The sequence below is a fragment of the Nicrophorus vespilloides genome, unplaced genomic scaffold (assembly GCF_001412225.1).
Source record: "Nicrophorus vespilloides isolate i.1.1-1 unplaced genomic scaffold, Nicve_v1.0, whole genome shotgun sequence".
Lineage (NCBI taxonomy): Eukaryota > Metazoa > Arthropoda > Insecta > Coleoptera > Silphidae > Nicrophorus > Nicrophorus vespilloides.
Window position 1 is genome coordinate 1 of NW_017099114.1, and position 18,123 is coordinate 18,123.

The 18,123-nt window shown below is 27.6% G+C and overlaps 1 protein-coding gene across 3 annotated transcripts in view; it reads left to right on the forward strand.

The window, feature by feature from the left end:
• Positions 1 to 372: 372 nt before the first annotated feature.
• The window catches only part of LOC108564059 (glutamate receptor ionotropic, kainate 2), a gene marked incomplete at its 5' end in the record, with an annotated part of 80,021 nt that continues 62,270 nt past the window's right edge, over positions 373 to 18,123 (forward strand). For all 3 annotated transcript variants that reach the window (XM_017922965.1, XM_017922966.1, XM_017922967.1), the window contains 2 exon segments: positions 373 to 464; positions 13,982 to 14,137. In XM_017922965.1, coding sequence (XP_017778454.1) covers positions 383 to 464; positions 13,982 to 14,137 — 238 coding nt within the window.

The window sequence follows — 18,123 nt, forward strand, 5'->3', positions numbered from 1 at the left end:
TCGATTTAGTTCATACCAGAGTTGTTGTAAATATTGTATGAAATGATTAAATAATTCATAAAGATTTTGTAGGTAAAAGTAATAATATTTTTAATTTATTGCACCCTGTAACTGGATTAATTAAAATAAATTTCTAATATATTTTGACAAGTAATTGTTGAAATATATAAATTAACATTTCATTTATTTACAATTACTTATAAATGATTTCTACCAAAGAGTATTCATTAAATAAAATTATATAAAAATTTTTAAGCGTAAATATTATATTTTTAAATAATAAAATATTTTTTTAAATACAAATGAAATATAATCAGATGAGTGATAATAGTGATTATTGATTTTTATTGATTTTTTTTAAATTTGTTTTAGATGATCGGAAATGATGGACCGCCTATTTAGTATCCTAGTTATACTATTATTTATAGATTTGGCAACTCCTCTACCAGATGTTATCAGAATAGGTAAGAATACTTATAAACATATAATAGTAATATACGAATTTGATATTTTTTAATTAATATCATCGAAATTGCATAATTTCAATCATACTAAATAAATAAAAAATCGTATTTATAAATAAAATAATAACAACAAAAATAAATATACACCATTACATAGTGTTACAGAAAAAATAGTAATAATAATGTATTGTCTATATATTCGCAATCGACGTTATTTGCATCAGCGTCGCAATGAAAGCGCGTAGGACAAAAGTGCGCCAACAAAAAACGAGAATATGTATGTATCGTGTGGGCATTTGACGATGTTGTCTTCGCGCTTTTACTAAATACATTAAACTGCGCGTTTTTGTCCTGCGCGCTTTTACTACTGCGAGCTTTAGTTATTGCATGATTTTTCGTTGCGCTTTTGTCCTGCGCGCTGCGGATGACCTTTGTACCTTGTATAAGAAATATAACAATTTAACCTTTTAGTTAAAATTTGTTTCTAATATTTTTCATGGACACAGAGATGATGACATGAATTCCAATAATTTCTCATGATTACATAGAATTTTAATTGCTGATTATCCTCTTTACTTTCAAGAATTCACTTTTACTTTAATTAATTGTTATTGCACTTTAGGACTAGGTTATGCGTTTCAATTCATTAAAACCATTATCTATATGTAAACTTATGAGACAACCATTAAACTTGAAGTAGATATACTTCGTCTCGACCCTTTATGAATATATGTAACGCACATAGTCACATTTTAAACTATACAAATATTATTCATATACATTTGAATTATAATACTAACTTAATTATTTTTATTTATTGCAAATTATTTAATTGCAATAATAATAATTCCCAATTTGATTTTTTTTTTTCAGAAATCGTAGTAAAAGTAATATCTTAATCTTTAATCAATTTAAAGCACATATTTTTTAAGAAACTAATCCAAGCCTATTTTTATTAAAGTCATTTAGATTTCTATAACAAAAGTGCTTCATTATGTTAAAAGTATATTGTTTTATTAAGTAACCTAACGCATAACTAAATTTTCCCCATCGTCCATTATTGATGACGTTGAAAATGTACAGTTTTCTTATGTAATCAATGAATAACTAATTTTCTCAATTATCCTATTAGCTAAAATTACGAAAAGTTGTGTTCCAATTTAAACTGCTAGAATTTTTGTGTAATAAAGTAATAATTTTATGCATACTTTTATTATATTAGAGAAAATATGTGCGCAGTGTTTAATATTCAGCGGAGTCTGCATTAATTAGAGAACAGAGTGAGTTCACGCTCCGATCGTTACGAGAAATCCAATTTAATGTATTCCGCAGTACAGAGGTGTATATAGTATATACATTAATATAGGAATGTGATTCGGAATCATATCAAAGTACAATATCGGTGGTATACATTCTATGCAAATTTAAACATTAATGTATACGTTTGCATGTGTGAAAAGCATAGTAGATGTGTATCTGTGTCCGTAACGAGATAATTGCTAACGTATATATGTAATACTATATAGTATACGTATAAAGTGTGCTCCGACTTAATTACCACTGAGCGAGTGTTAATTTATCAAAGTACTGCAGTTACGTAATGGGCTTCCAATTTATTGGAAGCGGCCGCTGATTTTCCAACGGCACCGATTTGTGGCTCAGACAAATGGGACAAACCGGACGATTCATCAATCCACGCTGAGTTTCACGACTGAATTGACTTTGTACAAGGGATCACTAGTTTTGTTGGATAATATTTTCTGATTTTCAGTGATGCAGTCCTATTGAATTTATTTAATCCATTAGTGGCATTACAACTACACAAATCCTTTTTTCAATTACAATTGAAACATAGGGAATTTATTTAAACAAATATGAGAGTTATTATATAATAAATTAATCCTAATATATAAATGCTAAAACTATTCCCACAATCAGCACATAATATAATATTTGTATTTGTTAATATTTTTCCATTTTTACTATTGCAGTCTTTTGAAACTTATTTCATCTATTGGGTGCATTATATAAACATATTTAACAGTTATTGTATAATAAGTGTATCCTTCTAAAATACTTTTACAACCAGTATATATTATTTTCTCGATCAAATTAATTTAATCCATTCGTCATTCTGAAAACATATATTTAAGTTTTAGTTGCGATTTAGTTTATTAAATTCGATAATTAATTAATAAATAAGAAGTTAATTATTATAAACTACTATCCATTAAATGCATTTGAAATATACAGAGTATGGAATTAATTTTAACAATTAGTACATTAATCCTTGCATATACGCATTCACGCTGCTCACAACTTATAAAAAGTAGTTATTATGATAAAACCGTAATTCATTAATTTTTTCTGTAACATACCGGGATTTCCTTTGATATTATATGTATAATATTATATTAAACATATTTATAAGATTTGGTCGCTTGTCTTAAATTTTTGTATAATTTTAACTTTCTCAATTTTTTACTATTGCTATTATAAAATATTTCAATATGGATGGAAAGAATTTATATATATATATTTATTTTTATGATATTCAAAATATAATAGATATTAATAAAAAAAATAGGTTTAGTAAAATAAACTTTTACCCTGTTTTTCTTATTATGTTCCATCCATCTTTCAACTTAAATTTGCAACTCTCAATTAATCAATATTAGACAGCTTTTGCTATAAAGTTTTAAAAGTATCCTCACATCTTCACCTAGTTTCCCAGATTAATTATACTCACCTACGAGTTATAGTCGATGTCAGAAACATAAATCTTCGCCTAAGCGCGTGTGGGCTTTACGTTTAACTAGATAACTGTAATTGAATGTAGCTTTAGTCATGAAACAATGTAAATACAAATATATTAATTTTATTATATAAGTATTCAAGTATATTTTTATAAAAATTATTGAATAAAATATGAATAGAAGTCTTCAAACTTTAAGGAGCTCTAAAATTTTACAATACTCTGCTCCATTTCACATGTGAGAATCACCGAAATATATAAATATATTCTTTTAAGTATATAAATATTTCTATCATGACCTCTAAACCATTCTATATCATTTGGCAGTCATGAATACAACATAATTCCTTGCTATTTTTCTTTTAATATGAACATTTTTTCTGTAAATCTTTCGATACAATTATTGTCTGGAATTTTAGATTACATCAAAAGCTTTATAATATTAAAGTTATTTATTGCAGCAATTATATAATAACAGAAATTATGAAATAAAATAAATAATAAATCCGTAAGAATAATTGAAGACTTTCTACTAATAGTATTTACTAACTTTTAAAATGTATAGAAATACAAATAATTTAAATTTATTATAAAATTTGATTTAAACATAACATGCATCTTTTTATTATTAACATTTTAATTTTGTTATAATGTAATTTTAGTACATTAGTACAAACTTAAAATCTGTAAAATATTTATAATATATTTATCTTAAAATATATTATTTTATTGGAAATATTACAAATATATTTCCTTTCATTGATAATAATATTTGTTTACAAGTTTATAACTTTAAATAATTGTTTTTTTTTTATATTAACCGAACGTAATAATATATTCGAACAAATATTTAAACAATAGCTTTAAAATTTTTTTTTTATATAAATATTATAATAATAAAATATAAAATTGAGCAGATAGGACCTATGTTCAATTTACATCAGTTATGATTTTATTTTTATTATTGTATTGAGTTTTTATTTTGTAATTTATTGTTGAAATAAATATTATTATTTAATATGAAATATAAACAAAACAATTATTATGTGTTTTCAATGTAGAATATAAATTTCAATCAAATTTTATTGAATTACACATAAATTAAATAATATGTTATGAAATGGACAAAAATATACATTGTGCGTTTACAAAACGAATTTATATATTTTTATGTCATCGATTTTAAAGTTAAAATATATAAATGTTACCGATGTATTCCGGATCAGCATCCAGTGAGGATAGATTATCTCAAAACATATAAACGGTTTGTGAAGGAAAATACGGCAACCATTGAAGAAAAAGAGCGAGGATTGCATAACATGCTTTGCAGAAAAGATAAAAGCGCCATGACAATAACACTCAATTTATATTGTACATACACGATGTTAAGTTTCATTCAACAACAAGAGAAAAATAAGTACAGAAAATAAAATTGAAATATCCAACTCTCCTGCATATAAATAGGACATTTTTTAAATTTACCTTTAATATTTGCTTATTCTCTACATTATATTGATATGATTTGAATATGCTATGATGATATTATTATTTATACCAACAATCGTTGTATATCTTTGATGATCTTTCAACATACATAATTTGTATATATATATTTTTGTACGCTAAATGTTCGTTAAACGGATACGTTTTAGTTTACCCTTTTTAACAGATTTATATTAGTTATAGCTTCTTAGTAAGCTTTTATTAACATCTTATTATTGCATGTTATTACATATCAAGAATCAATAGTACGTTAAACGGATTGTATATATTCTACACGTCGTAGATCTATGTATTAATTTGAATGAAAATTTAATGATTTATATTTAAAATAATAAACGGAAGTTTCATATTTCTAAGATTAACTTAATAATAAGAATATTTTGGTGGATGCGCCGGTATTGATTTTACTATAGAAGACTTTAGTTTTGTGTAACTTGACTATTGCAAATTCATTATTTTAAGTGTTTAGGCGACGAACTTCTGAACCAACGTAACTTTGTTCTAATCAATATAACTTAAGTGAGCTAGTGAACAATTACACAACACAGTTTGGTGTTTTTTTAAGCATCGACTACTATGGTCCTTAGCCTCAATCTGAATGTAAATAAATATACAAAAGAGGCGGCTTTACTGTATTCTAAATTTATTGGAACGTATCTATGTTTTTCTTTTTAATCTTTTATTAGATTGGTATTAGTTAGTATCTTATTAAAATGCTTAGTTTGAGTTCATATTATAGTAAATTTAGTTATAAAGAAAAAGATTATATGCACTTTAAATGATCTGTGTTTTTCTTTTACGTTGCACAGACATCTCCTAGTTCGCACTTAACGTACTCTAAATTCATTCGAATGTACATTTTCAAAATTTGATCATTATTCTTAATCATAGAAATAATATAAATATTAACTTTGATAAGTAATACATGTATATAACAAACAAAATTAATGATATAATAATTATTCAGTTTAATATTGTAGATTAATAAAACTCGAATAATAAAAAAGTGTATTTAATGAAATTATATGATATAGACGAATATTCATCAACATTTTACCTATACGAAGGAGTATGGGGTGGAAGGGAAATTACGCTCTTCCACCATATATATTGTATTGTTAGATTATCTTTATGTTCGAAATCCGAGGCTTATTTTATATGAATGTTTGGCAACCGAGGTAAAACTGTACAATGGGCTATTGATTGAAGTATCTCTGACCTGTAATATATAATATTTTATATTTAATATATCAAGGTTTACTAACTATAACAGTATTAATGAATTTACTAATTGGGCTAAAGGGTTTATATTAAAATTGATCGCTTTTATAGAATGAAATTCTATCAAATGATTTATTAGGTACGATTCTTTCTTTGAATCATATACGGACTATCGTTTTGAACTAATACAATATCCTTTGTTCCAGATATTTGATAAATAATTTATGTTTCTCTATAGAATTCTATACACGTTATTTCCTCTTCATACCTTTAATATTTGGTTTGAATTGCTTGGATGTTACTCGAAAATTCAAGAAGATTACATTCCTATTTCCCGTATGTCCGCACTTCAATATGTAATATGCTATTACAACTACATGTATTCGTTGTTTCACAATTTTCGTTTTGTTACTACATTGTTGGTTTTCTTCGATCCCGCATATTGTTCACGGTTCTTATTATCAGAAGTTAACGTTATTTATTATTCTAAATCAGTTAAAATAAGTAACATATAATATTATAATTGGGAAAAAATAATTAATTAAAAAATATATGTTATTATATATTTCTATTTTGAGAAAATAAACATTGCCGATTTTTTAATACATATTTGTTTGCAAATTTACAAAAGAATATTGCGAATAACCAGATATTTCTTATTATAGTTTAATTTTTACAGGTAATATTGATATCATATTTTTATATTTATTTTGTTGCAAGTATAAAAAAAAATAATTGACAAAACTATGAACAAATGTAGCAAATAAGAACCAAATTGAAATTACATTTTTCCAATGCTTGTTTTTGAGAGAATAAAAAATTCTAGTCGTGTTGTTTCCTAAACGTGCAGTTCGATTTATTTCAGAACAATCCAGATACATAAAAAAATAGCCTTTTATTTTATGGCTTATGTGTATGCGTGTACATATAACCTTTTTTTATTCCTACATATTTTTCTGTTTAACATCAAAATGTTCTAATTTGTGAAGTTAACTAACTTTATAACTGCTTCATAATTATAATTTAAGAGCAACATTATTAATCAAAAAAGTATGAAATAAAAATAAAACAGTTACATGTACATGTACATAAATAAATAACATAAATTATGCAATGATAATAAAATTTAATTTAAACAATTTATATTATGTAGCTAAAAAATATTATAATTATCCTTTTTGAATAATTAAATATTTGATTAATATCTAATATTACACATAATTTAACATTAATAATATTTTATCCAAATATTTCTGTAGAAATAATAATTAAATTACGTTTGTTCCGGATACGCGACAAGTCGACGACGGACAAGTGGGCGACTGACACTAAAATAAAATTTTAACATATTCGCTTATGATAATAACAACAATTAATTAGCAATATAATAGAACATAACATATATTTAATATGAAAATTAATCAAAAATAAACTCAAATATGAAGAAGTTTTACATACTTTGTTTTATAATGGATTTTTTATAATTATTTTCATTTTATTTTTGCTATGCATCAAATTTATGTTATGTTCTATTATCTGGCTAAAAATATTGTTATTATTATACGCGAATATGTTAAAATTTTATTTTAAAATATCAGTCTTCCACTTGTCCGTCGCCGTCTTGTCGCATACCCGTTTGTTGTGTCTGCATTTTTGCAAAAAAACGAAATATCTGTGTTTTAAGTATTGAATCATTTCATAATATATAAAATAGTGATAAAAAATAAGATTTTAGAAAGGACAAAATAAAAATGTGTTGTTATGCATTTTTTGAAATTGTTTAATTCATTTGTAAAATTTATTGTATAACAATATAAAAATAGTTATTGACTTAGTCTTTTCGTCTAATTTCACCTTGATATACAGCAATTTAATTATTTTGACTGAAAAAAACCTGAATTGCAAATATGACTATAGCACCTTTCAAATAATTTTTAGTGTTATTCGGTGTTCTTCGACCTCTCCCACAAAATTGCTACACACGTAAAAATCCAATGAATTGAGGTCCGGAGAGTTAGGAATACTTTTGCAAGTGACCGCATTGATTTTCTGGGATCATGATCAATAGTTTGTTGCACTAATTCTCAAAGAGAGCGTCGCGAAAATATTTGAGAGGTCGCAGAAAAATTGATGACACATCAATCCGGGATGATTTTTTACACATTCTCCTCATTCTTGGGGGCTGGTTTGTCAAATTCCTCGAATAAATTCTGACGTTCTCGTTTTGTCAGAGCCTTTGAAATGTTTTTACGGTTGAACACTGATATGTTGCTATCTTTGTTCTCCAACTCCTTACAAACGTTACAATTGCAGCATGTCTTTTCATTTCTTTAGTCATCAGCGAGAGAGTCATTACTTTTAAATTAATAACCTCAAAAATTTAATTTACTAAAAAGCAGTACAACCAAGAAAAATATATATACGTTATATTAATAATCAAGATCCTGCTGCTTCTAGCGTTTAAGTCTCCGACAATAGTCATATATGTTAGTCAATTCTGCAGCAAGGTGGTTCGGGTGGATTTCGAGTCAGTGGCGGTAATATGTGCTGGCTTTACATACGTCTTGCTTAATCAGGTTGATATTGGTATATATATTCTAAATGCCAGGTAACGTTGGTGATTCATGTAAATGTTTTTGATTGGAATCTCTGAATTATATGTATAATTGAGTTACAGGCAGATTCCCAAAGTTAAATGCGTAGGTCCATATAGATTTCAAAATATAATATTGTTTTCAATTGAGATGCTTCAATTTCTGCCTAATATCCAGTGCAATTTGCGGACTTGTAAAAGTCAACTTTATCTAGTTTACCTTTATCCTCCACTTTTTGAGCCAGTCAATAGCCTGAGAGACATCAAGGAAAGCTGCAGGGCAGTACCTCTTATCCACCACTTGTAGCGCCACCAAGCAATTATATGTATAATTGCTCTATAGTGCCATGGCACTTTCTAAAGCCGATCTGCTGATCCGGTATTAATTTATTTTCGAGAAGCCAAGGAGGTTAGTTTTACCGCGCTTTGAAACAAGGATGACGCATGATAGCATTAAATATGAATGTAAATATTCTCAAACCAATCATTGATAACTTCTCATGACCTCCGTTGTAATCACACTACGATATTTGATACGGTGATCTGAGGTATTGCTGTATTTGACTTTATTCCTCCTGCAAGGACTGGAGGGAACCGTTTGAAAATACTGGAGAGATGATCAGCAAATAATTCGACTTTGTCCCTGTTACTTCAAGACCATATGCCATATGATTTACGTAGTAGCGTGTATGTGACTGCTTCATTTGAGGTTTCAGTGAGTGATAGGTTGCTGAGGTAATTGTAGGGTTCATCATTCTTCTGTCTTTTAAGAAGTTCATATATATATATATATAATAAATATACAGATGCTTTTTGTTCATCTATTAATTAACGTTTTCAGTTTGCTAATTCCACATTGATGGGGTTGATGATTGAATAATTTCATTTCCTCATGAATATATACATTTATATACCTAGATATAAAAAAGGTTTATTCGTTTTATTGTTTGGCATTTGGATTGATTTTCTATTATTTGCTTGCTGGATTATGGAATTCGAGGGATTTGTTTGTCGGTAATGCTAATTTAATGTGACTGGCGTCCCGAGCGCTCTATTCCCATTCATGAATTCGTTCGAGTGATATTAATTCGCGCACGTGGACCCATTTTATATGATATATGGTACGAGAAGTGATTCCACTCGGAAAAGTTGAACTGCAACATCCTCTCGCACTAACTTGCATTTGCATTCAAATTGACGGAATGTAAAACGTTCGAACTGCTTTGACAAATATTTGTAAAAGGTATTTCCTGACATTATACGATTACAGTTTATTCAAAGATATTATTTCATTTAACTGAAGAAATATTATAATTTCATTTACTTTTACGTTTATAACTTAAGTGCACTCAAGTTATGTATGATTTATTTACATTGGTTTACATTACAGTTGTTAGCAAACTTCTAAGTTTCCACTCAATAAATTTTATGTAGAATTGCTGTAGATAATATTAACTAAAAGGGTTCTGCAATTCATTTGAAATGTTTCAAATTTATATAAAATATATAAAAATATATTAAAAATTACTTATAAGCAAGTTTAGTAATATTTTTAATAAAATTCACTGTTTTATAAATCAATTTGAGTTGAGTAATTAATTACTAAATTAAGGAGAACATTTTGGAATTAACTAACTTTACAAATTAGCAGGAAATTATAAACGTGTTTGTAACTTTGAGTTCAAATGCAATTATATGAAGTTTATGTATTTACCTAAGTAATTATCGCTAAATATTTAAAGAAGAAAAGAAATAAAGAAGAATATAAAATCTTTACATAATTTTATTTTAAACTATATATTGATAAAATATTTTCAAATCATTAATCTTGTATTGTCCTTTATTATTCATTCATGCGCAATAACTCGAAGAGTGTTATTATAATACGTTCGGATTCTAGGAGGAATCATATGTTATGTATTAGTATCATCATAATTGATATATTTCTATAATAAATGTGGAAGATACATTAACAAATATAGAATTCAATAATCTTAATGGAAAATCTATTTCAAATGATAGTAAATAATTGAATAAGACATTTTTGGGCACTATTTTATTCATATTAGTATTTCATAAGTATAGATCGGCCTTGAGGAAAACAATGATGAAAAAATATTTTTAAAACATCAAGCATAGATATTTACATCCTCCTCCTTTTAAAGTAACAATATATTAAAAATGGTATTGTAAATGTAATTTTTTATTAAGAAATTTGACGTTCTACGCTACTTTCTTAACCACTGTAGTAATTATTATTAAGAGTAGGTTAACAAGTTGTATATAAGATTTATGGTCATTATGCTTTATAAAGTTGATAACATTATTGTTTTATATAGGGATAATAACGGAAATCCTTACTGTAAAGTATTATAGTACAGGAATCGGCTTCGGAGCCTCATGCGGTTCTTTTGATGAGAAATTGCGGCCACCAGCTTCCACTCCGAGTAAACTTGCGGTGGTTGTGTTGCTAAAATTCATTTCACTAGCAAACATGATGATCGTAGTTCAAATATGGTTCTTAGCTCCAAAAAGGTTTCTGACTCATAATAGAAATAGAGTAAATAGTCATCAAAAATACCGAGATTATATAACTGGTTCTTTGGTACTAGTATTGATATTGTAAAATGTACATTTAATATAATTAAATTATTAAGTACTTTTGGTTTTTTATATTTTCAAATTTTGCTCGACAATAGTTTGCCATGTTTCTGGCAACTTCATGATTCATAAAACTACTAGTTTCAAACAAAATTAAGCTCAATTAGCTTGCAAAGGATAATCATAACATTAACAGAAGTCCTTCAAAACTTATGTGATTCCAAAAATAATTGAAACATCAATTGTTCAATTATTTGAATTGTGTTCAAGATGAATCTATACAGATCGACAATATTGCCTATCGTATTCCTAGGTAGGCCCCGACGGTATACATCGTAATGTATCCTTAATTACTTAGGTAATCCCATATTATTCACGTAAACACGTGTCCGAGCTGCGATAATAATGTATACAATGGCAAGCGGCGTACATAAAGGTAATGAGATTACCGGTGCTTAATGGACCGAATGAGAAGAATTACAGGGTGCAGCCTGTGCAATTAATATCCAATGTAAAACTCTCACCCGTAACGAAATTAAATTGTTTTCATTAAATTAACTATAATAATTCGATGCGGCTCTGCTTCGCTCCCTATACATATCCCAAAATTCATTTACGTATGAAAGCACAAAATAGAGTTGGCTTAAGGTTATAATGAACATTATAATTCAATAATACTAGCCACTTTGATTCATAAATTACCGGAAAATACCGTTCTGATTTATTTGCGCAAAAAACTCATAAACAAATGTTTTTTTGAGAAAACTATTTTAAATATATCTTTCTCATATCTACAAATTTGTTCATGTTTGCAATTATTATTTTGAAAAATATATTTAGAACTTATATACAAAATACAAATACTTATATACAAATAACAATATACAAAAAAATGCTACTTTAGAATAAGTACATTTTTTTTAGTACCAAACCATACTAATATTATGAATTAAAAATTATGTTAAAATTTAGTTCTTAAACAGTAAAATTTAATCAATTAATCAAAATCAATCAAGCAATTAATTCAAATTTAATTTGTGCCATAAGTTTTGTATGACACAAATTAAATAATAACGATCAACTACGTACTGATAACTTTTGTTGTTACATTGGCAGCACGTGCATATAGGAATAAATATGCCACATGCGACCATTGCTCGAAAAATATTATTCTGTCACCACTGTCATAGTTGTAGAAAATGTACTTCGCAAAATTGCATCAATCGGCTTTAAAAGGTCAATCAGTAAAATTAAATATAAACCCTCAGAAATAAATTATACTGATATTAATATTTGTAAATTTAATAATAAATGCAAATTATAATATAATATGAAATTTAAGAAAAAATAAGTTCATATTCGCTTTTTACAGTTTACAATTTCAATAACACACATATTTGTATTCAAATGGAATATATTGATTTCTAAAGTTTTCATAGAAATATTCCAATAAGTCGAACTTCTAAAAATATACATTTATTTAGGTCAACAATAACCGCAAATAAAAAAGTTTGTAGCAAATATTCAATATTATTTTGAAAGCAACTATGAAACTTTAAGTCTCATTGTTTCTAATTGGTGTTATTTTGGTTTATTATAGTTTTCATTTTTTGTCATCTATATTGCTTTTATTTAAGTCTGCAAGTGCAGTCGATTCAGTAAATCTTTAGTTTTCATTTAATTGTCGTTCATTTTATTATTTCCTTCTTTGGAAATGTTTTAAGCTATAATAGAAATATTCTCAGTTTTTTATTTTCATGTATTTATTTTTCATTTAGCGCAATGTTGACTTAAATAGTTTATAGGTGTCCAACCTTTTAACTTCCCTGTACTACGATTTGTTTTGAATATCGTGTTGTTCAAAAAGTTTGTGCCATTTTTTCACGAAATTATGTAATTAAACTTTCTTCATCTTTGACACAACTTAAACATTCCATCTTCACAGAATTTATTAGATTTTTTTGTCAAAAATCCTGGTGCTTTTTATGTCGACTATTAAAAGTTCTTATAATTTTGCAAAAATCCGAATAAGTGGAAGTTGTTCTATTTGATTAATACTGGAGTAGTAAAAGAAACATCAGGTCTAGTTTCTGTTGTCGTGATTTGTGTCCGTTAAATTATGCGAAACTCATCGTTATGTAGTGCGGGCTATTCTCGATCAATGTGTTGAATTTATCCTTAGTAGAAGACGTTTAAGGCTGAAATCACCAGCACAAAACTTTGCGAATTATATTACATTCACACTGTTCTTTTATCTTTCCAGTAATAAAAAAGTATACAAGTTTAAAATACATTGTTTTCCTTTCATCTTCAAAAGGATACTAAACTGAGGCAAATTATTTAATCCGACCAAAACTTTTTTAAGACAGTTAAATTGTCATCTTTCAGAGACACAAGTCAATTTTTATTATCAATATATTTATGCATCGCTAATGGTAGCAAAAATCAGTATAAACATTCCGGGCTACCAAATATACTAGTAGATAAAACATATTACATTTATATAAGGATATTCTTATTAATTTTGTTGATATGTCCAATATTTTGAAGTAGGGCAGAAAGTGTTTCAACAGTTAATCTTTTTTGGTTTAATATCATTGTTTTAAATGAACATTATTTTTTGACCGTTGTAGCTATTATTCATTTATTTAATTAAATAATAAAATTTTAGTCATTTAATAATGCCAGTATAAATATAAAACATTTGGTTTGTTGTAGAATATGATGTAAGAGATAATTGCAGTTTACTAGAAGCATCTTGAAAACATATTTTGTTAATATTGAGCACAATTGAAATGTTATTTTCTCCAGTTTGATCAATAAATTGTATTTTTCAATTTTCAGGTGGGCTGTTCCATCCAGCCGATGATAAACAAGAAGTTGCATTCCGCTACGCGGTCGAAAAGATCAACAATGACAGGTCAATTTTGCCGCGCTCCAAATTGAGCGCGCAAATTGAAAAAATGTCACCTCAGGACAGCTTTCATGCATCGAAGAAAGGTAAGCGCTTAAATATTATCTACAATGTTATATAGACCATTTAAAAATAGTTATAGACCGCATACAATGGTTACAATATACACATAGCTATAATCGTAACTAAATAATTTATATCATTTTTTTATAATTATAAAAGGATAATTAGTAGAATGTAGAATGATAATCAGTAGAACTGCAATGCGCCAGACACAGAAATGTAGAGTGGGATGATTCTATAAAATCTTCTTTTTTTAATAATTTTCAAAAAAAAAGTGAAGTGAATTTGTTAAAATACTAATATTTTACCTCTTTTTATTTTGTCAACGTAGCTATTTTACTCGTTTTAAATTAAATCGCGATTGATAATTAAATTAATTTCATTACCCAATGAAAATTCTCATTTTAAGTGGAAGTCAAATATGTGCTATAATATAACAGTAATTTGAAGTGCTTCATCGTTGAATCTAAGTTCTCTTTAAATTTCTTAGATACATTTGCGATTACCTCTTCGACCATTTGAACTAAACGTGCTTGGATAATAATAATGTTCTTGGACATTCTAGTTTAATCTCATATCTAATTATATACTTAAATGCTTTACTATGATCGATTTATTTATTTCTCCGATGTATGATAGAACTCATTCTGGACAAAAATTGTCATTACAGCAAAATTTAATTTTTCGTCGCAGAAGGAATACAGGATCATCGATCAGAATTCGATATTTTCAATTGTTATTCCCAGTTGGAGGTCTTACGGGTACAGAAATTAAGTCGGCCAACCTAGGCCAACGGATTAACATAAAAGCAACCGCTCACGGCTGTCCCATAAATCCACATATACTTTATGGATTGCAATTTGCAAAGCTCGCACAAACCAGCAATCACGTAAATATATGTCGAAACTATCGCGTATGGGGGTAGTACATAGACAATAAATGAAACTTGATACAATGTCTGAGCTATTTCCAACAATGTCGAAAGATGTGTTATAATATTTTGAATTACTTTTGGGTTATGCAGATAATTCAACATGTTAATACCATGACTATATTACACTTACTGTATGTGTACTATACATACATACATTTTTACATAAAAGTTAATGTATAAAAATATAAATTTATTTCAATAATATACCATGTTATGTTTTAATATTGGATGCAGAATATGTGTGACAATTAAGAAATAAATATCTGCTAGGAACATTAACTACTCTTGACAATTATGTATACTGATGATAGTTAAACTGACCAAGCTCATTGAACTTATGGTTTTTATCAGCAAAAATCTGAACTAGGTCTAATTTTACAGCGTTATCTTCATTGAAGGTTTTGCCATTCAAGGAATTTTGTAAGTCCTTGAACAAATGGTAATTCGATGGCGGTATAAGGCAGATGTGACATCACTTCCCAACCAAACGTCAATAACTTTTGGCGAGTGACTAAATATGTATGTAGCCTAGCGTTGGCATAGTGGAATACAACACCATTACAATTTACCAATTCTGGCCGTTTTTCTTAAATTTCTTTACACCATGAACTCCTTCTTTCCATGTTATGATAAACTATCAATTTTTTATCACCAGTTATTAGCCCATTTAAAAAAAGTTCAATTTCATATCGTTTGAGATGCAAATCGTAGATATTAATGCGTTGAATTAAATGAATATCATTTAATTCACGAGGAACCCAAGTTTTTTTTTAATAAATCCCATATGTTTTCAATTGTTGTGTGCGATACATTTAACCTTTCTACAATCTCTCGGAGAGGAATATGATGATCCGAATAAATTATGGCTTTGATTTGATCATCACCTTCATTTCGTCTACCAGATCGACGTTCATCTTTAAGTGAAAAATCACCAGAACGAAATATATCAAACCAATTCTGGCGCTGATTTTTTTTTATCTGTATGTAAACTTTTATATTAATAATAGATCAAAAATAAACTTATAGATTTGTTGTTATGATTTGAAGTTTATCGGTAAAGAAAGAACAACTATAATCTTGTGTATTAACTGTATTAACTCTTTGGACATGTGACATTGTCGGTCGACTTGAACATTTGCACTACTACTACTAAGCGCGTTACTTAACGGCATCTGCCGGTGTGTATGGTACGTTGCAGCTTCTATTACCATTCTAACAAGATTCAGTGGTGAAGATACTGAATAGTAATGTTCTGAAATGTGGAAGGTCCTCGAATGTGGGGACCCTCGCTTTGATCAGGGGCGGCAGAGACGGATTTAGTCATGGTACAAAAATGAACTTAACTAAACCAAAATTAAGTAACATAGAGCCCACAAACAATGTAAGTTAGGACCGTATTAAGGTTTTCCTAAAATCTCGTAGACCCTAATATTTCTTGTGGCCTTGGTGTATAAGAAATAAGACCCTCGTTATAATATATTTATGCAGAAAATCTGTGAGAATTTGAAATCCTAATGATGTCGACACTCCCATACCCCCTTGTCGTGTACTGTCAAAAGTTTGGCTAAGTAAACGGAAAACAACAAGGTAGGGGGCCCTCCGATCATGTCAGAGGAAAGATCCAATATTTTTAGTTTTGTCAATATATAGATTAATAATATTATCAAAAATAACTTAGTCCATGAAAAAAACTTTTCTACCGTAGTCAATAAATTGTTTTAAAGGAAACTTGTAAGATATAATCGTAGTATACATAATATACTCATATTTTTAAGTATTTTTGTCTAAACTTAGAAAATAGTTGAATTGTATTTCAATTATTGGAACTGAATATACATCTATTAATAATGTTTTTCTATACTGAGAAAATAGTCCATATTGAATGTACAAATCATGTTTTAATAACAGGCAATTTCTTTGCAGGAGTTTAAACATAGAAGTACATCTGCTATAAGAATGTAAAATTTGAATTGAATCAACATTTTTATTTTCAACTTTATCAAATCTTTCATTGTAAATTTTTCTCAACATTCATATTTCCTTCGAGTATTTGTTAGTAATATCTTTCTATACTTGAAAATCGCACCAATTTGAATGTAAAAAATTGTATATCCAACTAGCAATTTACAAACATAAAACATAGGGATCCGTGTACAAACATAAAATCTGAATTAGAGTTTTCAACAGAAATAAAACAAGCATATAAAAACAGTATCAACATTAGTATACAATATTTATTGCTGCTGGGTCAACGAGTAAATTGTATTATCTATTATTCGTGATATTTTTCCTCTCCGGGCATACCACATACACAATGTTTTACAATTACCCAACTACCATTTTTTTTACTATATACAAGTACAAATGTATTCCATTTTTATAACAATATTTTTTCATACGCAAACGAATTTTATAGCATTTAATTAATATACTATTTGCCAATACCGAGCATGGAAATATTTTTGCTGACAGGATAATCCGGACATCCGGTATGTAAATAATTGCCTGTGAATCACATTTATTTTGGCCAGATAATAATAGATTCGTAACATGTTGTTGGCTATGACAAACGAGCACAAACTGTCTGTTTTCCCACGGAGATGCAGTTCAATAAATATTTTCTATAGTCCATAAAATCAGACTTAAGATTGCCATTTTTTTTTCCAAGTTGGAAAAATATGGAAATTCAATTTATTCAGTAGCTGATCTATTGGCAAACGTGGCGCCCTTGTTTTCCTTGAAAAGGCATATTGCTGATATTGAAATCGAAAACAGATGTTGCTACACTATTTTACGCATATTAAATATATTATGCAATATTCAATATTAAATTTAATATAACTTCTTTCAATTTACTGACATGAATATTTCTACGGAGTACCAAGTTCTATTGCTTATTATGATATACTAAACTCAAAAACAAATGAAATTATATACTGTATTGATATATATAAATACAGTCATACTTCGGTTAAAGTTATCTCTGGTTAGGAAGCCTCGATATAAAGATCTTCGCAAAAATACAATTTAAAATTATTAAACATATATATTAATTAAGGTTTTATTGAATAAATT